The 19,684-nt window shown below is 39.3% G+C and overlaps 1 protein-coding gene across 2 annotated transcripts in view; it reads left to right on the top strand.

Moving 5' to 3' along the window:
* Positions 1-19,684, top strand: part of RASA3 (RAS p21 protein activator 3) — a 134,143-nt gene that overhangs the window by 103,431 nt on the left and 11,028 nt on the right. Inside the window, exons 8-19 of one of the 2 annotated variants that reach the window (XM_029999006.2) lie at positions 3,621-3,700; positions 7,772-7,876; positions 8,373-8,529; positions 9,376-9,524; positions 11,312-11,426; positions 12,315-12,389; positions 12,897-13,020; positions 14,193-14,299; positions 14,904-14,981; positions 15,933-16,010; positions 16,573-16,646; positions 17,643-17,690. In XM_029999006.2, coding sequence (XP_029854866.1) covers positions 3,621-3,700; positions 7,772-7,876; positions 8,373-8,529; positions 9,376-9,524; positions 11,312-11,426; positions 12,315-12,389; positions 12,897-13,020; positions 14,193-14,299; positions 14,904-14,981; positions 15,933-16,010; positions 16,573-16,646; positions 17,643-17,690 — 1,190 coding nt within the window. The remainder of the gene's footprint in view (positions 1-3,620; positions 3,701-7,771; positions 7,877-8,372; positions 8,530-9,375; positions 9,525-11,311; positions 11,427-12,314; positions 12,390-12,896; positions 13,021-14,192; positions 14,300-14,903; positions 14,982-15,932; positions 16,011-16,572; positions 16,647-17,642; positions 17,691-19,684) is intronic. The other variant, XM_029999007.2, reaches the window with a different exon arrangement.

Here is a 19,684-nt window from a genome sequence, read left to right as displayed (position 1 = left end):
ACATCCTAGTGCTGGTCTATGCTTAATTGTGCTATTTCAGTAGACACATCAAGAATGTATCTGGCATAATGAAGTTGATGAAAAGCCAGAGTAGTGCAATGCAGTTGGCATATCATTGAAAAGCCCTTTCTGCCCATACGGCTTTCATGATTCAGGTCACATTGGCATTAGAAATTGTTGCTGGCATAGGGATGGCACTTAGGGATGTGGTTTCTCGAATCGGTTCAGGGCCACATCGGGAAGGAGAGCTAGGGAGAGAGCAGCAGATCTGAAGCGCACATATCATTCTTGGCAGTGCCAGTGAGAGGCTTATTGCTGTCTTCCCCCTCCTTCTACAAACCACCATCTTTGCCTAGAAGCTGACGGTTGTACCGACTAATCTGAAGTCTGTCATACCAGCAGAAACATGCTCTTGTTGGTGTAATATATTTGGATTTGAGGAACAGATATAGCGAGTTCTTTATTGGCAGGAATACTTTCTCACTGCCCAAAGGGGTGGAAGCCGTGAGGGTTGGCCAAGATAGCTATCTAAGGTAATCTCTCCCCTGCTAACCAACACGTCCCTTCCTAGGATATAACTTCCCTGCAGACTTAACTTTAGCAGTGAGCCTTTGTATCTCCTTGTCTGACTCCATGAGACTGTGTAGAGGTGCTGCATGGGCAAGGTTGGTGGGGGAGAGATCCCGTGGTACTGAGTGCTGAAACTGCACTGGGGTGTCTGTTTACTCAGGGCTGCCCAGGATTTCAGTCTGTCACCTGGCCCAGAGCGGTGACCTTTGGCAGTGACACAAGAGTGATGCTATAAGTAAACTAAAAGGACCTTCCTTATTCTCAATAGGCAGTTCTGGAGGCATCTGTCAGCAAGAGCTTTTTAATGAGAATGTAGTCCAGGAATTCAGACTGTAAACCACAAAACTTCACCTGTCTGATTGCTTAGCCTTCTGTGCGCTGCAGAAACAGTGAACGTTTGGTATTCAAACACTGAACTTGGCAGGTGGTGCCATATTGGGAGAGGAAGGAGAGAAACAGAAAGCATCTTCCAGCTGGAGTTGTGGAGGGGGCTGGAGGCTTGCTTAGCTTGCCTTTATGCTGAGAGCTGGGTTGCGTGCAAGTATCAGCAGAAGCAAAACCTGAACTCAAGCCCATGCCCCAGTTGTTCTGCTAACTCAGAGCAAAATGTTTTCTGTGTGGGTAAGAGCAGAGCTTGGGAAATGTCTGAATCAGCCAGAGCTCTGAAACATAAACATACCCTTAGTGCAGACAGAGCCATCATAGATTTATGTCATTTTGAGAGTAGTTATACATATCAGGCTAAATCTCTCCAAGGAGCAAGGTTCAGTAGAACTGCTGTGACTGGGAAATATATTCGCCGCTGAGACATGGGTAGACCTGTGGCTGGTGCATGCTAACGGAGTGCTCTGATTCCTTTGGAGCTGTGCAGATTAATGCTGTTGACAGCGGTGTCACTTACTGCTTCCAAACAGCTTCATCAGCTTTCCTGCAGCCTGCTAGCACAGTGATTGGCCGTGCCTCCAAGGAAGAAGCTGATCTGTAAAAGGCAGCGAATGGGTGCTTTCCTTTCTACAACCAAAAAGTCGCACAGATTTAATTTTCTAAATGGAAAATAGCTTATCATTGGTTTGGGAAATCTAAGGGCTTATTTAAGGGGTGCGATGAGCGAAACTTGCACCTGATGGTTAGGAGCCATTTTCACCACCGCTCCAGCTGCAGCGCGGTGTGGGGGCTTAGAGTTCTATATGCAGCTACAGAAAAATGGCCCTCTTATGGGAACCGAAGAAGGTAGTGCTGGGGACCTGTTTGCAAACCTGTGTGTGCTGAAAAAAAAATGAGCAGCTGATAAACAGCTTGCCAGCTTTGCCTAAAGAAAGGGACCAGTACAGCAGAGTTGTGCCCCCTTTTTTTGTAAAATGGTACGTGGCAGCTAGTTCAGCACTGGGGACTGGGAGTTCCCTCATCTCCACTTCTATCCTTGGAATGGATGGACTTCATAGAGCTGTCTTTTTAGGACTACCACTCTTGAGCTGTATTAATCTGCAGACTAAGCAGTTGTACAGGTGAACAGAGAGACCTTGTACATGCAGACTCCAGCAAAACTTCTCAGAAAAGTGCTTACTTAAGAGGGACATGCCATAAGTTACACCTATGCTGTAACTTTTTTTAACAACTCATGTATTACAGACAGTAAAAGACTTAAGTTTGCTTCCTTATTAAAAATTACACCATTAGCTTCACAATGGTAGTAGAAAGTGTCATTTGCAGTTATGTAGGACAATTTCTTGAAGCCACAGTGAAGACGGTTGCAAAGGTAGAGTGAGAAAATTTGTGCTGAGCTGCTGAAGTTGTAGGCTGTATTTAAATCCTCTGTGCCTCTGTGCTCTTGGGCTAACTGGTGCATTTGGTTCAATTAGTCGACAGGGTTTGGTCTCCAGTGCTGCTAGTACCTTATAGTTTTTATGTATCGCCTTGAAAATGGTGCCTGCCTCACACATACAGACACAAAAAAGGCTCTGTTGAGTGGCCTGTGCTGAAGATTCTTCTCTGGTTCCTCTCAACTTGTGCAGCTATATCTTTTCCTCCCTTGTTTGTACCGTCTGCATCTGTTGTACAATATAAAACCAAGAAGTCAAGTTTACAATAAAAGCTGGGTTTTCTGAGTGGGAAGTATTAAGCCACAAACGTATTTAAACCTGCAATAAAGTCCAGCTTCTGTGTGCAACCAAGAGCTGAACCCACACATCGTACACACTTGCATTTGATCAGTTCCTGCTGTGGTTTCAGCTGGGTGGGGTAGCCTTTTTCTCAAGTTTCTGACACACTATACAAAAATACAACTATTGAAGTCTTTTTATAATCATGCTAGAAAACAAATTTTAAGAAATGTTTGTACAAAAACTTTTTTTGCTAATGCTCTACACTTACAACTATCTTCCTGTTATTTTCTGCCCACACTTTGCTGTTTATCAGTCTTGCGAATATGGTTGGTGAACTGTGCACCTGGTTCTATATTCTGATATGCATAACACAGGCTAGCATTTCTTGGACAATTGATCTGCTTGGTATTTTTTGTATGGGCATGATAAATTGACTTCCAGGATATCACGATAGGCAGAACTTCCCAATTTTAATTGGATCCACTGTAAATGTTTTTAAAGGTGGTTTTGTGTTTGTTGGGTTCCCCCCCCCCCGCCCCCGCTTCAGAGTGCCTCAGGGCATCTGTTGTACAGTTGTATTTAAAACCCAATTATTAATTGTCCTTTTATTTCCCTAGATGGATTATAAAAGTGGTACTCCTCTCCATGACTTTTTTTCTTTTGTCAATGTAAACTTAAAGTACTGTAGTAATATTAAAGACATCCTTTTTCTGTAAAGAAAGTATGGAGGATCTAGTTACTCTTGGGTATGACTGTGTAACCACCACTTTTGTATAGTCAGGAATCTGTTTAGTCAACATGTTTATTCACGTGCATGAACGTTTTCAGAATCAGGACTGAAGTCACTGCTGATAGTAAAAAGTTTGCAGTCTTACAGGGCTTTGTACAAGTAACATTGGAATGCTTTTGTATCAGATGAAGTTGTTAAAGTTTCCTCCTTTTTATTAGGTTACAAGACCCAGTAGCTACAACAAGAAATCCCATTTTGATATTGAAGATGTTGATGAAGTTGACAAAATGGAGATTAGGTAACATAAAACACTTTATACTAATAAAGTTGTCTTCCAAAGTTGTGTAACTTTGTAGTAGACTTGGTTTTCAAAGTGGCAAGCATGGTTTTCCTGTTGATAAATTGAGATGAGTCTTTGTCACTGTATCTGTATGTTCATTTACCTCCACTGTCCTGTAGATTGTATCTGAACACATGATGGTTCTGCTGCAGGAGAGATCCTTATTATTTTCCTTGGTATCCTATATACACTGTGCATGTACTAATGTGCAGTTGTCATTAAGCACAGCCTTTTATGCCTGGGCTCCCCTTTCCTCCCTCCCTCAGTTTCCCAAGAGAGCCCAGAAGCTTTGTGATGCTCTCAGTAAAAGAGTGTGTTTTCTTTTATGACTTAATTTTAGCAACCCATATAAGGTCCTTCTTCCCTGAAAGGAAACTCTTGAACTCAGAGTTTCTCTGGGGCAGAGGCAGTTTCTCTTCTCTTTTGCCTGCCAGACTTTAACCCCTTCTTGCAAGGCTGGGTGTGATACATGTGAAATCCATTACACAGGAAAGAAATAACTCTGATTTCAAAACCAAAACAACCCCACCTCACCCCCTGCCATCCACTTAGTACTATTTTAAAACCTCCTGAGCGCTGTCAACCAGTGCCTGTGGAGACAGGTGAATAGAAAGAGTGGAGAGGAAACAACAGGAGGTGCAAAACCTAAAGGTATCACATGCATCATACCATCACATACATTGAAACTTAGAGACATAGGCCATCTGGTGATCTGGATGCACTGTAGCTGAAAACTGCTGTATCTGCATCAGGTGGTGAGAAATTTCCCTTCTCCTTTATGCTAGGATTTGGAGGAAAAGAGGTTGAGGGAGAATGGTGGCACCCCCTTCCTCCCCAGGTATTGCCACTAGAGAGGCAGTGAGGGCTTATCTCCCAAAACATTCCTTGGGCCTTTCAGAAGCACAATTGGCTGTAAGGAAAGGAGGGGAGTCCAGGAAGGGGGAACAACGCTTACTCCCAGCAAGCCAGACACATCTACGTTCACAAATGAATGGATGAGGGCTGTTCTAATTTGTCTTTCACTGCTGGTTCACGTAACCCATTAGTGTAGTATCACAGCACTTCCAAGACCATTAATGGATTTGTGCTTGCCCTGGCTCTGTGAGACAGGAAAGGGAAATTATTCATATGGAGAGAGACAAGAGCTCTATTCTGTTTCTCCGAGAACATCTGTGTCAGGCAGTGCAAAGGTAGCTGGATTAAGGGCAACCCACAGCCAATACATAGGAGAGAGCAAAGGCCCAGGTTCAGTGCCATGCTGCTTTGGTGGTGTTGGTGTTGCAGCACAGCAGATGACCTAGTCCTAGCACCAGACTGTATTTCTGCAAAGCTTTGCATGGCATAAGCAGGTATGAAGTAGCATGTCCCATACCCAGGGGATGTTTGCGGTGGAATGGGCAGCTGAACAGTGTCTTGGGAGTCCCAAGCTAGTCTTTGTAACCGTGCTGCCCAGCCACACGCTGATTTTAAATGAAAGCTAGGATTCTCTGGTAGTTTTGTGACTGTGGAAGGGGACCCTAGGCATTGGTGCACAGTGGTTTACGTGTTGCTTAATATTTCAGTTGATTCTTATTTTGTGCTACTTTGAAACGGAATTATACAGTTGTTTTCCTTACTAAGTATATTTTCTGGATAAATGACTGTCTGCAATGATAAGGTATGTGGAGCTGAGCTTCAGAAAGTCTTTCATTCCTTAAAAGCAACACATCACAGTGTGGTAAAGATGAATAGTTTCTGAGGAGGCTTACAAAATAGTTGGGAAAAGATTAAGCATTTAATAGACAAAAGCAGATAAAGCGTTGGTCTTGGTTGGGCAAACTCTTTGCTCAGAGGTTTTGTCCCCTATAGGACAGAGTGTTTTTGTTTCCATCTCAGGTTCCCCTTCCACCCCCGCTCACTTCCTCCAGTCTGTTTAGTCAGAGTTAGATTGCCCCCGTGCCCTCTGGACGGATCATACAATTTATGGGTTTGGGGGTTTGTTTTCTTCTTCTCTCCTGAGAAAAATACCATTCCACAGCGTAAAGAGAAGACTTAGTCTCTCATGGTTTCTCTCTAAAGCTATGAAAGTTTCTCTTTTTGAGTGGGTGTAGGAAGTTGCAGGCAAGGCATATCGACACTTAGGGACCAGATGTTCTGGTGAATTCATTGTTTCTCCTCCCCCTCTTTGCTGTTTCTTTCTTTCTGTCACTTACAGTCTGACCAGTTTCAGAATAACACTTGCCATAATTTTGCCTTTTAAAAAGCTCAGGAAACGGTAATCTTTTGGACTCTGAGGTCTATGTATTATGATTTTTAAAGTGCCGCTTATGCTTTGTACTCCAAGCACAAAACAATAATTTCAGAATTTGCATGCCTGCTTTGCTTACTGTGTAGTGTGAGATCTACCTTGAGCTGTTAGTTCCTCTCCTGCAGATCCTTTGCACTGATTTTTTTTTCTGTAACTTAAGTTGCTGTGGGGGAACACCCTTTGGCTGCATATGTTTGAAAGTGTTATTGCTAGTGGGCATCTTAAAAGAAGTTGGATAAACAAGAAGCAAGTAGCCTGTAAATACTTCTAAATTTTAAGTTTTTGACTACATGTAAGTAAACTTCTCAAAAGATTCATCTCCTCCTGAAGCAGCTTTTAGCTATCTGATTTAGTTAACAAGATAGTAACCAGCCAGATACAGAGAAAGGGGAGAGGAGGTTGAATTTTCAAAGATTTTTTTCTTTTTTTCTTTTTTTCTTTTTTTTTTTTTCATTCTGGGGAATTCTTGCCCTGCAGAAATACTGTCAAAATATCAGAGTTGGAAGAACTTTACCCAGCAGGCATGCAGTGTGAGCTGATGGTATGTCTAGTGTATGAAACTTGATGCATGAGACACTGTTGAGAGATACAAGGCTCAGAGGGTTTAAAAGTGACGCCCTCTGTGCTTGCATAAGGTAGGATAAACCTTTAGCAGCACTGTCAACATCCATTCCTTGACAAGCCTACTGTGACTTGCTTGAGACTAGGAGGGTTGTGTAAATATGTCCATAATTGGATGACTTTGCCCCTTGTCCAAATTAAAATTGCTCTTTTAAAAATCTTCATTATTTGAAACCCTGCATTTTTTTCCCATATATCTTTTTTCCCCCAAAGTTCAAGGCACATTCGAACTGTCACTTAGTTGCAAAATTCTCAGCTGAGCTTGTTTGACAGTTAAAAATGCCTCTCAGAGGAAACCTTAAAATATGTACAGAAACAACTACCCTGGAGTTTGAAACCCTTGCTTCAAGGTGGGTATTGTAGAATTTATCTACAAATGCCAGGTTAGACACCAATACTTCGGCTTTGAATCTCGGTGCAGTTGCTTTACATCCTGATGTTAAAAAGCATGTGAAAGGGAAGGAAAGTATCATCTAGAGATGCGTACCAGAACTTTCCAAATGTGAGGGACTGAGTGCCAAAAATTGTGTAGGCTTCAGTCAATACACAGATTATATGGAGTGGTAGAACAGTCTTAAGGTTTTGAGTATCTGTACGGACCTAGTTCAGCTGCAACAAATTTGTAAGCTTGACACAGTGAATCTTCCCAGGAGCTAGAGCACTGGGAAGGACTGTGTAGACATGCAGCCTAACTCTGTAAAGCTGCCGTTTAGCTGCTAGTAATCCCAAATTAGACTGGGATCAACAGTATGGAGTCCTTAAATATCTCTGCACTTTCTTCCTCTGCTGTCTATTTTACCTGTATTTTTCCATTATCTGGGGTAGCCAAGCAGCCCTCTGAATCTTTATCAATATGGATAGTGGAAACAGTGCAGATGAGGGAAAGGTAGTCTAGATGATTTTTTTCACTGATGTTTCATGGAGGTGATTTGCAAGGCTTCAGAAATCTAAGGTAAGGTTGTGTCTTTACTGTTTGGAAACCATTGTTGCACTGTTTTGAGACTTCCTAACTCAAAGGCTTGAGGGGAAAAAAACCAACAAAATTGAAAACAAGGTTGGGATTATTTGTTTTTAATTTTTATTTATTATGAATCTTTTAAAATGATTTGTTTTTATTACAGGGTTGATCTTTGGAATGCCAGTAACTTGAAGTTTGGAGACGAATTTCTAGGAGAACTGAGACTCCCTTTGAAATTTCTCCGACAGTCTAGTTCTTATGAAGCATGGTATTTGACATTTTTCTTTTGGAGAATAAGTAGAAACATATGTCTGCTGTGAAGACTTAAGAGTAATTACTGCTATGTGATAAAGTTTAAATGGATTTAATTTGTATCTTTTTTTGTAAGCAAGCCAAAGTAATCTTACCAAATGTAAGAACAAGAAGTTTTGATAATGTGATTAGAGATTTCGGTCTGCCTCTGTATTGCATGTGGGAGTTCTAATGCATTGGCTTCATGATATTATTTACTGCAGTTCATCAGCAGTGCCATAGTTTTAGTGTGTGGGTTTTTAATCATATCTACATAAATCTTTATGATCAGAACTTCCCATGTTGCAGTTGGTGCAAAACAGACTGGCAAACTTAATTAAATCTGATTTCAGAACTTTCAAGAATTTGATACATATATAAATATCGTGTGTATCTGTACCTTTTACATATGTATAGCCTGAGATAATCTTGTGTCTCAGCACAAACTTTCTGTCTCATTTTTTGCATATCAGGTATTTCCTGCAGCCCAGAGATAATGGTAACAAGTCATTGAAACCTGATGACCTTGGTTCCTTAAGGTTAAATGTGGTTTACACTGAGGACCATGTTTTTTCCTCAGACTATTACAGTCCACTTAGAGACCTCCTGCTAAAATCTGCAGATGTCGAGGTAATTTGCTTGCACTGCTTGTTGTTTACCTGCAGATCATCTTCACAGGGGTCTCTCTGATTGTTTGTCACTGTCTTGCTGGCACCATAGTTGTGTGATACCAGAGACTTCAGCTTCTTCCTTCTCAGACCTGAGGGCCTTCAGCTCTGCATATTCCTGGGGCTTGTTTTCAGTCCTTGCCAACAAGATCTTTATCTGCATGCAGTATGGTGGGTGAAGGCACACCCAGGAACACCAGTGGTTTTAGTAGCAGCATGTTCTCCGTGGCTTTCTAATTTTACATGTGAAAATGCAAAGTAAACTTCAGTTTGATCAATTGGTTTTCCTTTACTGGAGAGGAACAGGTTTACTTGCATAATTTTAAAAAAAAAAAAACAAAAACAAACAAAACCAAACCAAGAACTAATCCTGAAATGTCAGAAGGTTAGCCCATGTGTGCCATTATGTATACTTTTAGCAGTTGTAACAGTGCTTTTATTTTTTCAGTACAAGAACTGGGTTCTGTACTTACTGTGGCTTGAAATTGAGAAGGGTTAGAGTTCTCCCTCTTCACTTGCTTCACAGGCAACAGTGACATTTAGTGAAAAGACAGCTATTAAAAACGGGGGGGTGGGAAAAGAGGCTGTGCTGTAATAGTTTTTAAATTGCTGCCCTCTTGCGATCAGAACTTACAGCCAACAAAACCTGGAATGTAACGCCCACCCATGTAATGTACAGGCATGTTTGGGTAACTGGCCATTGCAACTGTTGTGTGGGATTCTGTGTTAAGGAGCTAATGGGAAAAGAACGAGAGGATGCTTGTTCTAGAAAGATCTCTCAAAGTTTTTATTTCTTTCCACTGTTCAGCCTGTTTCAGCATCAGCTGCACACATTTTGGGTGAAGTTTGCAGAGAAAAACAGGAAGCAGCCATACCTCTTGTCAGGCTTTTCTTACACTATGGCAGAATTGTGCCTTTCATAAGTGCCATTGCGAATGCTGAAGTGAAGAGAACTCAGTAAGTACCAAAAAACAAATTGCTATCAAACATACCTACTCTGTACTCTGCATTGGCTAGTGTTAGGATCCTCCACTCAGTTTCTAGGATTATATGTAATTGCAAAAGAAACTGTTGGAGTAGTTCCTGTTCCTCCCAGCTGAGTGGCAGAGTTCTTTATAAATGCTTCACTGCTCTGAAGATCTGGTGAGTTTGATTTTTTAGGAGGAATTCCCATTATGTTTTGCAAAATCTACTTTCAAGACTATTGTATGGTCTGAGAGCAGGGTTTTTCACTCTTCTCAGTCTTACATTTGATAACTGTGAAATCCTACATTACCTTCAGCTGTCCATATGAGATCATTTCAGCTTTATAGCGTGCTAATAAATCATCTAGTGCTGAGTAAAAGTGTTTGTTGAATTTGTTCAATACAAAAAGCAAGTTTCTTCCATGAATATTTAAGGCAAGCTGTGTGTCTAATCTTTCCAATTAGAGGGCTGAGGAACAAAGATGTGATTGGATCTGGCAGTGGATAGCAGAAAACAAAATCTTTGTTTCTGGTCAATTCTTGTAAGTCCCTTGTTTGACTTCCTGGTGGGCTGACAGTTTAGTAGTGTAAGATCTAATACTCACACCAGGCAGGTCCTAAAGAACATTTGTTGCCACAAGCCTTATGCCTATGTGGTCATACTCTTGACTGGCAGTAGAAGAGACAATAGGGAGTGAAGGGGAATGGCAGATACTGACTCTAAAGTAACAGCTTCCTCAGTACAAAATAAAGTCTTTGTGTGGGTTGGCTTTTTTCAGAGTGTCTGAGGGATAGAGTGTTTTCTTTCCTCTAGGTAGGTGTATTTTTTCTGTGCTGCAGGTTGGCTGAAACAGCTTGGTTGCTGCAGTATGAGGAAATTTGCTGCTCCCTAGTCAGTCATGTTCCTGTGATAAAACAGCAAAGATGGTGTTTGTTTTCAGGGCTTTCTGGCATTTGTAACAAGTAGTGAGCTTACTTTTTTATGAAACAAAATGATGAATCCAGCAAAGTAGTTCACCCTGTTATTCAGTGCTTGTAAATGGGTACAACTGTAGTAAGCTATGAACAACAGAAAAGACATTGGTGTGTGCACAAGAACAAGCTAATAACTTCATATCCAAGTTTGATCTGCTGTCAGTAGTCTAGTGCAGGAACAATTCTGTTCAAGTGTCTTTTCAGAAAAATGTGAGAGTCTGCATGGCATCAGCTTTCCACACAGTTCTCAGGGCGGAATTGGCATCTGCATTGTGTAATAGTATTATCACAGGACAGTGCTGTAAGTCACTTAGAAAAGATGGCAATGTTATTGGAGACGGTGTTTTCATCTCCCTGCCAGCTTACAAGTACTTATTTTGTAGAAGGTCATGTGTAATGTCCAGTGTTGTTGCGAGACTAAAATCACTGCCTCCTTCCCTTGCTCAAATTAACGCTGTTCAGTAGCATGTGAAAACAGGTGCATTTTCCCCCGTTTATATTGTAATCCCCTTTGATTTGAGCCTGCGTGTTGCTATGTGTTTGGATGGTGCACTGAGCACACTGCGCTAATAAAAGAAGAAAATCTGTAGTCCCTCTGGACTTACTGTGACTACTGCTTTTCTCTTATAACCTGGAAGTGCGCTAAATGCTACGTGACTGCATTTAATGGCAGGCTGGTATCAAAGGGAGTTTTTGCTTGTGTGTTCAAACCCAGATTTCATCACCTTTCACTGCTTCTTTTATTTCCATGTATTAGCAGTTTATCACAAAGAGACTAAATTACAGAAAATTGTTCACTTCCAGAGATCCAAACACCATTTTCAGAGGAAACTCATTAACTTCCAAGTGCATTGATGAGACAATGAAACTGGCAGGGATGCATTATCTGCAAGTTACACTAAAGCCAATTATAGATGAGGTAAGAGCAGTTTAAACTGTTTATTTGATAAAATGTCACTGTAAAAGGCCTTCAGGGAGCAGATACAGTTTATTCCTTCCCATTTTAAGATGACTTTGTAGGAATAATGCTTAAGAGCCTGTTTGTACATTAAAATCCTGTGTGTTAGTTTAGCCACAGCTGAGTCACCCAATTCAGAAACAGTTGGATTGTATTAAAGGAAAAGGAAAGTTTCCATTTATTTAACTAAATTACTCTGTTTTACAAAATCTAACATTTATTGTTTCTGAGAAATTAATAAAGTAATAACTTAGATGAATAAAGAATATATGCAGCAGAAAGCTGCTGGCAAGCTATAAGTAATACATTTCATCCGGTGGGTGTAAAGGAATAAAATTATTCTTAGATAACTATGTATGTGATGCATGTATTGTAACAACGTTTTATTATCTATCCAGTCCAGAATGGTGGGTGTGGGTATTTTAGTGCAGTAATTGGGCAATACTTTCAGACCACAGACTTCCTTTAAATGATTTGACAATTTCTTCAGCTGTTGTTTTAATGTTTCATCAGAAAATGTCAAGTTTTTCTAGAATATAGATATACTTTCAAAGTTGACTGTTTTGCCAAAATAGGACTTTTCTTGAACAGCCTCGCTCAAGAGAGTCTAAAGAACAATTCTTCGTTTCAGTTGAAGGAAAGGGTAGAACAATTAATACTACTTTTGGGAAAAAAATAAAGATCACATGTAATTTACCTTCAATGCTTTGTCAAAAGAAAAAAATACAATTAACAAAGTTGGCTTTTGTGTTTTACCTCAAAAACCTAACAGATTATGCTTTTTACAAAACTTTTTCTACTTGAAGATAAACTAATATATTAATTGTTCACTATCTTTTTTTTTCCTAGATCTGCCAGGTCCATAAACCTTGTGAAATTGATCCTGTGAAATTAAAAGATGGTGAAAACCTGGAAAATAACAGGGTATGCATTAGATTTTGAAGATATAATCTCTGTTTACACTATCAACTGAGGTCTTCAGATGTTTGATGTTGCAAATAATGTTGTCATTCATTAGAATACACTGGAACTTTTCTTAACACCACAAATTGTTATAGCTATTTTACAGTGGCTTTACATTATGCTATAAATACAGTGTCTGTAGAATGTTAATCACTTCTCCCCTTGCCTCTGAGGACAAGGATAACTTAGCCTGTGGATCTACTGATGATGTAGAAAATGGTGCTACGAAAAGGAACGATATGCCATACAGCCCTATCACTTGTTTGTTTTTGATAGGAATAATATTTTTACTCTTGCACTTGAATATGTGCATTTACCAATGAGTATCGAGTGTGAGATTGTTTTGCAAGTATTTAATATTGAAAGTGAGAATCTTTTAATGATGCCGTTATGAATAAAACCAGGAATAGCACCACTTTACACAGCAGGAAATTATACTATTTTTTTCATAATCATTGCATTTTTCAGGAAAATCTGAGGCAATATGTTGATCGCATTTTTACTGTAATTACAAAATCTGGTGTAAGCTGCCCTACAGTGATGTGCGATATTTTCTTTTCACTGAGAGAATCAGCTGCCAAACGTTTTCAAGGTGAGTTTCTATATATTGTTTTATTTTACATCACTGAGAGATTTAAATGTAGGTGTAGTCTAGCAATCTGCATGATCCATGATGGATTTAGTAATTGAACAGCAGCTTATCCAAAATACCATTTGGAGTGTGTATTAATGCTGTTTTTTCCTTGATTATTCATTCCCCAAAGAACATGACTTTTAATGATTGCATGAGTTTTCCTTAAACACCTTTCAAAGGAAAACAGCATTTAAGAAGAGCATTGTGATGGTATATATTTATGGTTTCAATATTTGCAAAGTATGGTCAGTTTTCAAATGTTCAGGTTTTGGTAATGGCTCATTCTGCAGACACCATGCAGCTGAATTATTTTCTGCTCATACGTCAATCTGTAATAAAGGCCAATCTATAAATTATTGGAGTTAATTGCAAGCTCATTGCCCTAGGAGGCCCATGTGCTGCAAAGGTTTTCTGGCTGTCAAGAGAGAATTCTTTCTGCTCCCTCCTAGTTGTTTTGGCTCTGTGAGAATAAGCGGGCAATATAAAACCAGAATTGAGCAAAACAACCAACCTGTGTATTTTTATGAAGGGAAGCAGATTACAACAGGGAAGTTTTAGAGAGAGTAGTAATAAGAGTTTAGCTTTTAAACAGTCACTTCACAGTAGAGAAGCTCAAGCAGAAAACTATTGACTGTGCTGTCATGCTCTTTATTTTATGTAAAAATAAATAAATAAATTGTATTTTTTGTAGCTACCAACTGGAATAGATACGTTAGGAGTCTGTACAGCACTTGTGCTCAGGGCTATAACTAGATAACTGAGAGTTGGCCTCTGTGCTGAACATTTCATAAGCTGTGTAAATTATTCATCATACTTTAGTTGCATAGATGGAATAGTAGATGTTTGTATGAAATTCTCTGTGCAGCGGAAAAGTGAATTCTTGTGTTCTCCTTGTAGCCTGTGTCTTGAACTCACTTCTTTTTAAAGGCTGTCATTAACGTTTCCTTGGTTTATGCTAGCTGATCTCTGGCTCCAAATCCTCCATCATCAGTTAATCCTGTAACTCACAAATATATACATTTCCAGCATGTGTTTGAGCTAGCTTTCTGAAGGCATTCTGATAATTTCAGAAGGTTTTTAAGGAAGGATTATTGAAATGCTGAGTGGAGATCTTTTTTTTTTTTTAATAGGTGACCTAGATGTGAGGTATACAGCTGTCAGCAGCTTTATTTTCCTGAGATTCTTTGCTCCTGCCATTCTTTCTCCAAACCTCTTTCAGCTTACACCACACCATCCAGTAAGTACTGTATCAGTTTCTTCTAGCTATGTATATGGTTCTGTCACCGCAGTCTTGTCTATCAAGATTCTTTCTTCAGTTCTTTTAATAGCCTTTAGGAGAAGGACATTTGTTAGTTCAAAGATCTGTGTATGTTGAATGACTGCCTATGTGAAGAACTTGGGAGGTGTGGGAGGAACAGTGAAATTGTGGAAAAGATGGTCACTGCTTTATTTTAGCTGCCTTACATTAATGCTGGATTGATCGTCAGCAATGTTGGAAATGTTTTGGATGTTAAGCAATTTATCCAAGACTTTTAGTAGCTGCTCTTACTGGGAGTGGGGAGGACCTGGACAGTCTTCAAGATAGAAATGTCTCTTTTTGTTTTGCAAGTGATTGCCTTTGATTCTCTGAAGAGCAATAGGGTAGCTATGAAGCATGATGGCTTAAGAATCAAAATCTTTAAAAAAAAAAAAGCAACTTTTATCCTGTAGTGTTTTATTGGGTCTTTTCTAATTTTATGTTACTTTTCTGCAAGTGAAATAAGAAAGAAGAAATGTAGTTTACCTTCCTGTATTCCATATTTTAAGTAGCTAGTCCATATAATAATTGTTCTCTTTCCTAGGATCCTCAGACTTCTCGAACTTTGACACTTATCTCTAAAACCATTCAAACGCTAGGCAGCCTATCAAAATCTAAATCTGTAAGTATGCCGTTTTCATTTAAAGGCTTAATTTAGGAAAGTGATTTTCTCTTTTCTGTTTTAATCTTTTATCACTCATTGTAATTAAGCCTTTAAAATGCTTGAGTTGCACTAGGCTTATGCAAAACTGGTTATGTTTGCTTTGATTATAAGCTTCTCATGCTCACAGAAAAACTAAATCTGCCTTAATCTGAACTAGATTTCAGTAAAGCAAAATTGTGTGACCAACCTAGGAGTCTGTTCCAGGGCTTTTCATTCCTTCCTTCTGGAAGAAAGATAGTGATCAGGAAAACCCATGAAGTTGTCTACTTGCCTCCAGTACGTGGTAACAGCTCTACAGGGCTTTACAGATTGTTTCAGCATTTTAAAGCTCAACTGAGAAGAATTGCCCAGTAAGGGGAAGGGCTATGCTTTTCTTTTCATACCAGTTCAGTTTTCTGCCAGTCAGTGGTGGAATTAGATCTAGATGCCCATGCTCTGGATGTTTGATGGAAATAAAACTTCTGTACCTAAGGCACCACACTGCTATGTCTTGTGATAATTTGGGGTCACTGGTGGACTAGTTAAGATTCACACAGGCAGCTGTAGATGAATCTGTACCTCAATAACAAATGGTTTCAGACACTAGAATTCCTTCTCTCACACTTTTTGTCAGCTTCTTTTAGGACCAATGTTAAAAGCCAAAGCAGAAGTTTGAAGCTTTTGAAGGATCTTTATTAACTGTAGTAACTGAATATTTGATATGCATTCTGCTACCTTTTTGAAATAAAAATTTGGTACTACTGAATGTGTGCTGTACAACATGAAAGTAGTGCTTTGCTTATTTTACCTCTGGCCAGAAAAAATACCCCACTTATCTGTGGTGGCTTGCCTCATGGTCTACTGCTGTTAACAATAATATTTTCTGTATAAACTGTATTATGATATGCATGGTTTTGGCTTATATTTCAGGCCAATTTCAAGGAATCCTACATGGCTACTTTTTATGACTATTTTAATGAGCAGAAATATGCAGATGCAGTAAAAAATGTAAGTAATGCATGTGAATGTCCTGAAAATCCTGCTGTGTTGTGGAAGCTGATGCTCAGAATCCTAGAATGTAATACATACTGTTTGTAAACCACAAAGTGTGTGCTGGAAAAAGCGGACTCCTGATATCTGTAATAATTTGACAAAAGTTTCTTGAATATGTGCATGTCAATAGTAGAATCTCTTTGGATCTACTTGTACTTAATAATTAGGTTGGTTTAACAAGCTGCTGCTTAGAGCTTGAGACATGTGCATGCTTCATAGGATGCTGCAGATGTGTGATGAAAATTGCTTAGTCCGAAAGGAAGTGAAAGGTACGTGTAACAAAGGAGAAGCACAAGAAGTGTTGGTCATCTGCAGTTTTTCTGCTTAAGAGCATTTGTGCTATTTTTAGTTTACAACTCAGGAAACGCTCCCAAATTCCTCAAGCTTCTGCTGTTACTTTCTGTTTAACTACTTTTACAATATTTTCTTGTAGCTCTGTGCTGTACAAATGCTGAAGATTTTAATTTGGGTAGTGCAATCCTGTCATTTTTATCTCTGCTTTTTGTTCACTTTTTAGTTTCTAGATTTAATTTCATCTTCAGGAAGGAGAGATCACAAGAGCATAGAGCAACCTATATTGCTTAAAGAAGGGTAAGCATGCATGTGCAACAAACCCCTCTACTTGTGTGCTTGCTACCATTCTAAGGCAGCTATCATTTTTTTTCTGCCATCCCTATTCCATCCATGCGTTCAGAGAAGAATGTAGGAAGATTCTTGTGTTGCTATTTCTACTCTCTGTGGCTGCTGTAGCTGATTTTAACATCTTTTCTTTTGATTTAAACATTTTAATTTAAGTATGTTTTGAAATAAGTGGACAAAAAAGAACCCTTTAGAACTCTATTAGCACAGCTAAGGCAAAATAAACTTAAATCAGCATTGTATTAAAATCAAGTTGATTTTTTTTTTTTTCGGAACTCCAGTGAACAAAAGCTGTAAAATTCCACTGTGTATGCAGGTACTGAATATCTTAGCGAGGGCAAAGCCTGCAAATGGAATTTGGTTTTGCTGCCCTGTAAGATCCGTATGCTAATCATTATCATGGCCATTTTGAGGAAAATTTGTGATGCACTTGGAACAGTTTCTAGTTTTAGTACCTTTCCTTTTTTTGGAAGCACGTTCCATATGCTGTATTAGTTTTAGATACTAATTGTTGACTTTTTTTTGTTACAAAACTGAGTTGTTAAGATCACCTAAGTGCACTGTGGAAACAGCTTCTTTGAGCTGGGAGGAAGAAAGTAAAAAATCCAAATTCTTCCTGTCAGAGCTCAGTAAGCTGAACTGCTGCTTGAAAGTAAGCTTTCATGGTAGCTGTAAGTCATGCAAAAACTAGGTTTTCAGTGAAAATGTGACTACCCCTTCCAGTTAACCTCTGCAGTTCACTTCTGTGATGAGCATCTGTCCCTGGAAGCGAGTTTGTCTATTTAAATTCTGTACATTTATCATTCTTTTGTTTTTGAAAATAAATGTATAGTTTGTAACATTTTCCCTCTAACTCTAAAACGTTATTTTTTCTGCCTCTGTCTTTCTTTTGCTCCTGTCTGATTTTTTTCTGTCTTTTCTTGCTCGGCCTGTGGCTGCTGTTGTAAGGACTCTTAAACTAACAGTAAAGAAAGTTGATGGTAATAGTTCATGCAGGTAAGATGGTAGGGGCAGTTGGTGCTTTGCTGTAGCTACTGGCTGACAGCATGTCCCTCCTTCGCAGCAATAGACTTGTCTGACTTAACTTTGAGGAGGAAGTACTCTGTTTAACAGCCCTGAAATGCCTGTGTAAACCCAGCAGAAAACTATTTGTTACCTATTTCTTGATGTTGACCAACTCTTTTTTTCCTTTTTTTTTTTTTTCCTTCCTTAAAACAAAAACCTGCTGTAAATAGAGAATAAAGGACTTTTATCTGTAGGCGGAGGCTCCAAGAAGCACTGAGATTTGCTTAATATTCAGTGTATAGATCCCAGTGAACTCATTGGAGGTGATTAAGAAGTGGCCATACACTTTCTAGGCACTTCTTCATTAGCATTCACATAAATTGTTCTCAAGGTTAAGGAGTGGCCTTCAGCTGTCTCTTTTTCCTGACATTTTGCATTATTGCCATGTTATGTCACGGGGAGTGGGTGGGAATTTTCACAGCCTTTGATTTGATTCTTTTCCAGATTGATTGGCTGGTTAGTGGGGTTTCTGTTTGCCTTTGCAATGTTTTTGGTTTATTTTGGTTTTTTTAATCTATCTTTGCTTCTATTAAGAGTATCTAGATGGAAAGCTATAGCGTATGTACTTTTTGGATGAACGTACAGTACCAAAGATTAGTCACTGGCACTTGGGTTTGCTGGTATTGATTATGCCATTACTGTTTAGCAGCTGTCTGCCTGGTTCTTTCCAAAAGGAAGAGAATTAAAAGGAGAACTAGTCCTGCTGTTGTTGTAGGTGAAAGGGGCATGCTGATACTTCCAAGCAAGGCTAAGGCAGGTCCAAACTCAGGTTTACCATAAACATGAGGAGAAACAGTATTTCCAACCACCAAGCACTGAAATGGGCTTCATCTTAGACTTTTTTTTTCCCTTCATGCTTCTGACTATTTGCTCTGACTTCTCACACACTCTGCAAGTGTTAGAAACAAAGAAATCCTTCAAATTGACCTTATAACTTCTGTGGCTTTGAATGCTTGTCACCTATGTGTGGCAAATAAAAGCACATTCTTTTCTTGGCTATGTTGTCTATGAAGAATTTAATTAGAAATGTGCTCTTAGCTCTGCAGTATGGAGTTTGCGTTTTTCAAAGAGGGAGGCTCTGTAGGAGTTTGCAGTTTGAAGTCACTTTTTAAGTGTTGGCATGAGAAGGAAGAGAAACTAACTTGGAGAACATATTGTCCAGCCCAAGGGTATCTGCTCTTCCCTTGAAATTTGCCTTAACCTTGCAATATGAAGACTACCACCAGTGGGCCTGGTGATGACCTGATGACCGTATGGTTTTATTAAATATTTCTGAAGTAATCCAAGAATAAGGACCAAGACAGTAACTGTCTGACCATTTTAAGAAGGAGAGAGGTGTGTAACTAACTGGTTTAAAAAAAAATCTGTTGCTGTATACAGTCCTTGTCAGCTTTTCCCACACAACTTGGAATGGGTGGCAGGCACCAGCCCAGCTACTTACAAAACACTTAAAGTCTGAAGGAACTTAGGTTTCTGTTTGAGCTTTTAACAGACCTGCAGTTCGGTCGGATGCAATGTAGTTGTTTCTGACTGGAGATACCAGAAGCAAGAAACAGTATTAACTGTTCTAAGCATTTTAGCTCTGCCATTAAAAATCTTCAACTGAATCATTCGCTGTTCTCTCTGTGTGCTCTTTGTGCTGTGTAGTGCCTTCCTACTTGATAAAAACTACTCTGTAGTAAGTAGTTTTTGCTCGCTCCATTATACAATTCTGTATCTGGCACAATAGTTAATGTAATGTGTAGAGTAGCTGTTATCAACTCTATACTGCATATGCATACACAGTTTTTTTCCAACAAAAGTGATGCTGAGCAGTATGAAGTCACTAGGCTTCCAAAGTCACCTTGAAGCTTTTGGATTGATTTAGTGGTTACGAAGGTGGTGGATGCATCACAGTTTCTTGTAAGCTAATTCAAGTTTGACAT

This window comes from Aquila chrysaetos, chromosome 23, assembly GCF_900496995.4.
Source record: "Aquila chrysaetos chrysaetos chromosome 23, bAquChr1.4, whole genome shotgun sequence".
In the NCBI taxonomy this organism is placed as follows: domain Eukaryota; kingdom Metazoa; phylum Chordata; class Aves; order Accipitriformes; family Accipitridae; genus Aquila; species Aquila chrysaetos.
This window is presented reverse-complemented; position numbering and strand designations above follow the sequence as displayed.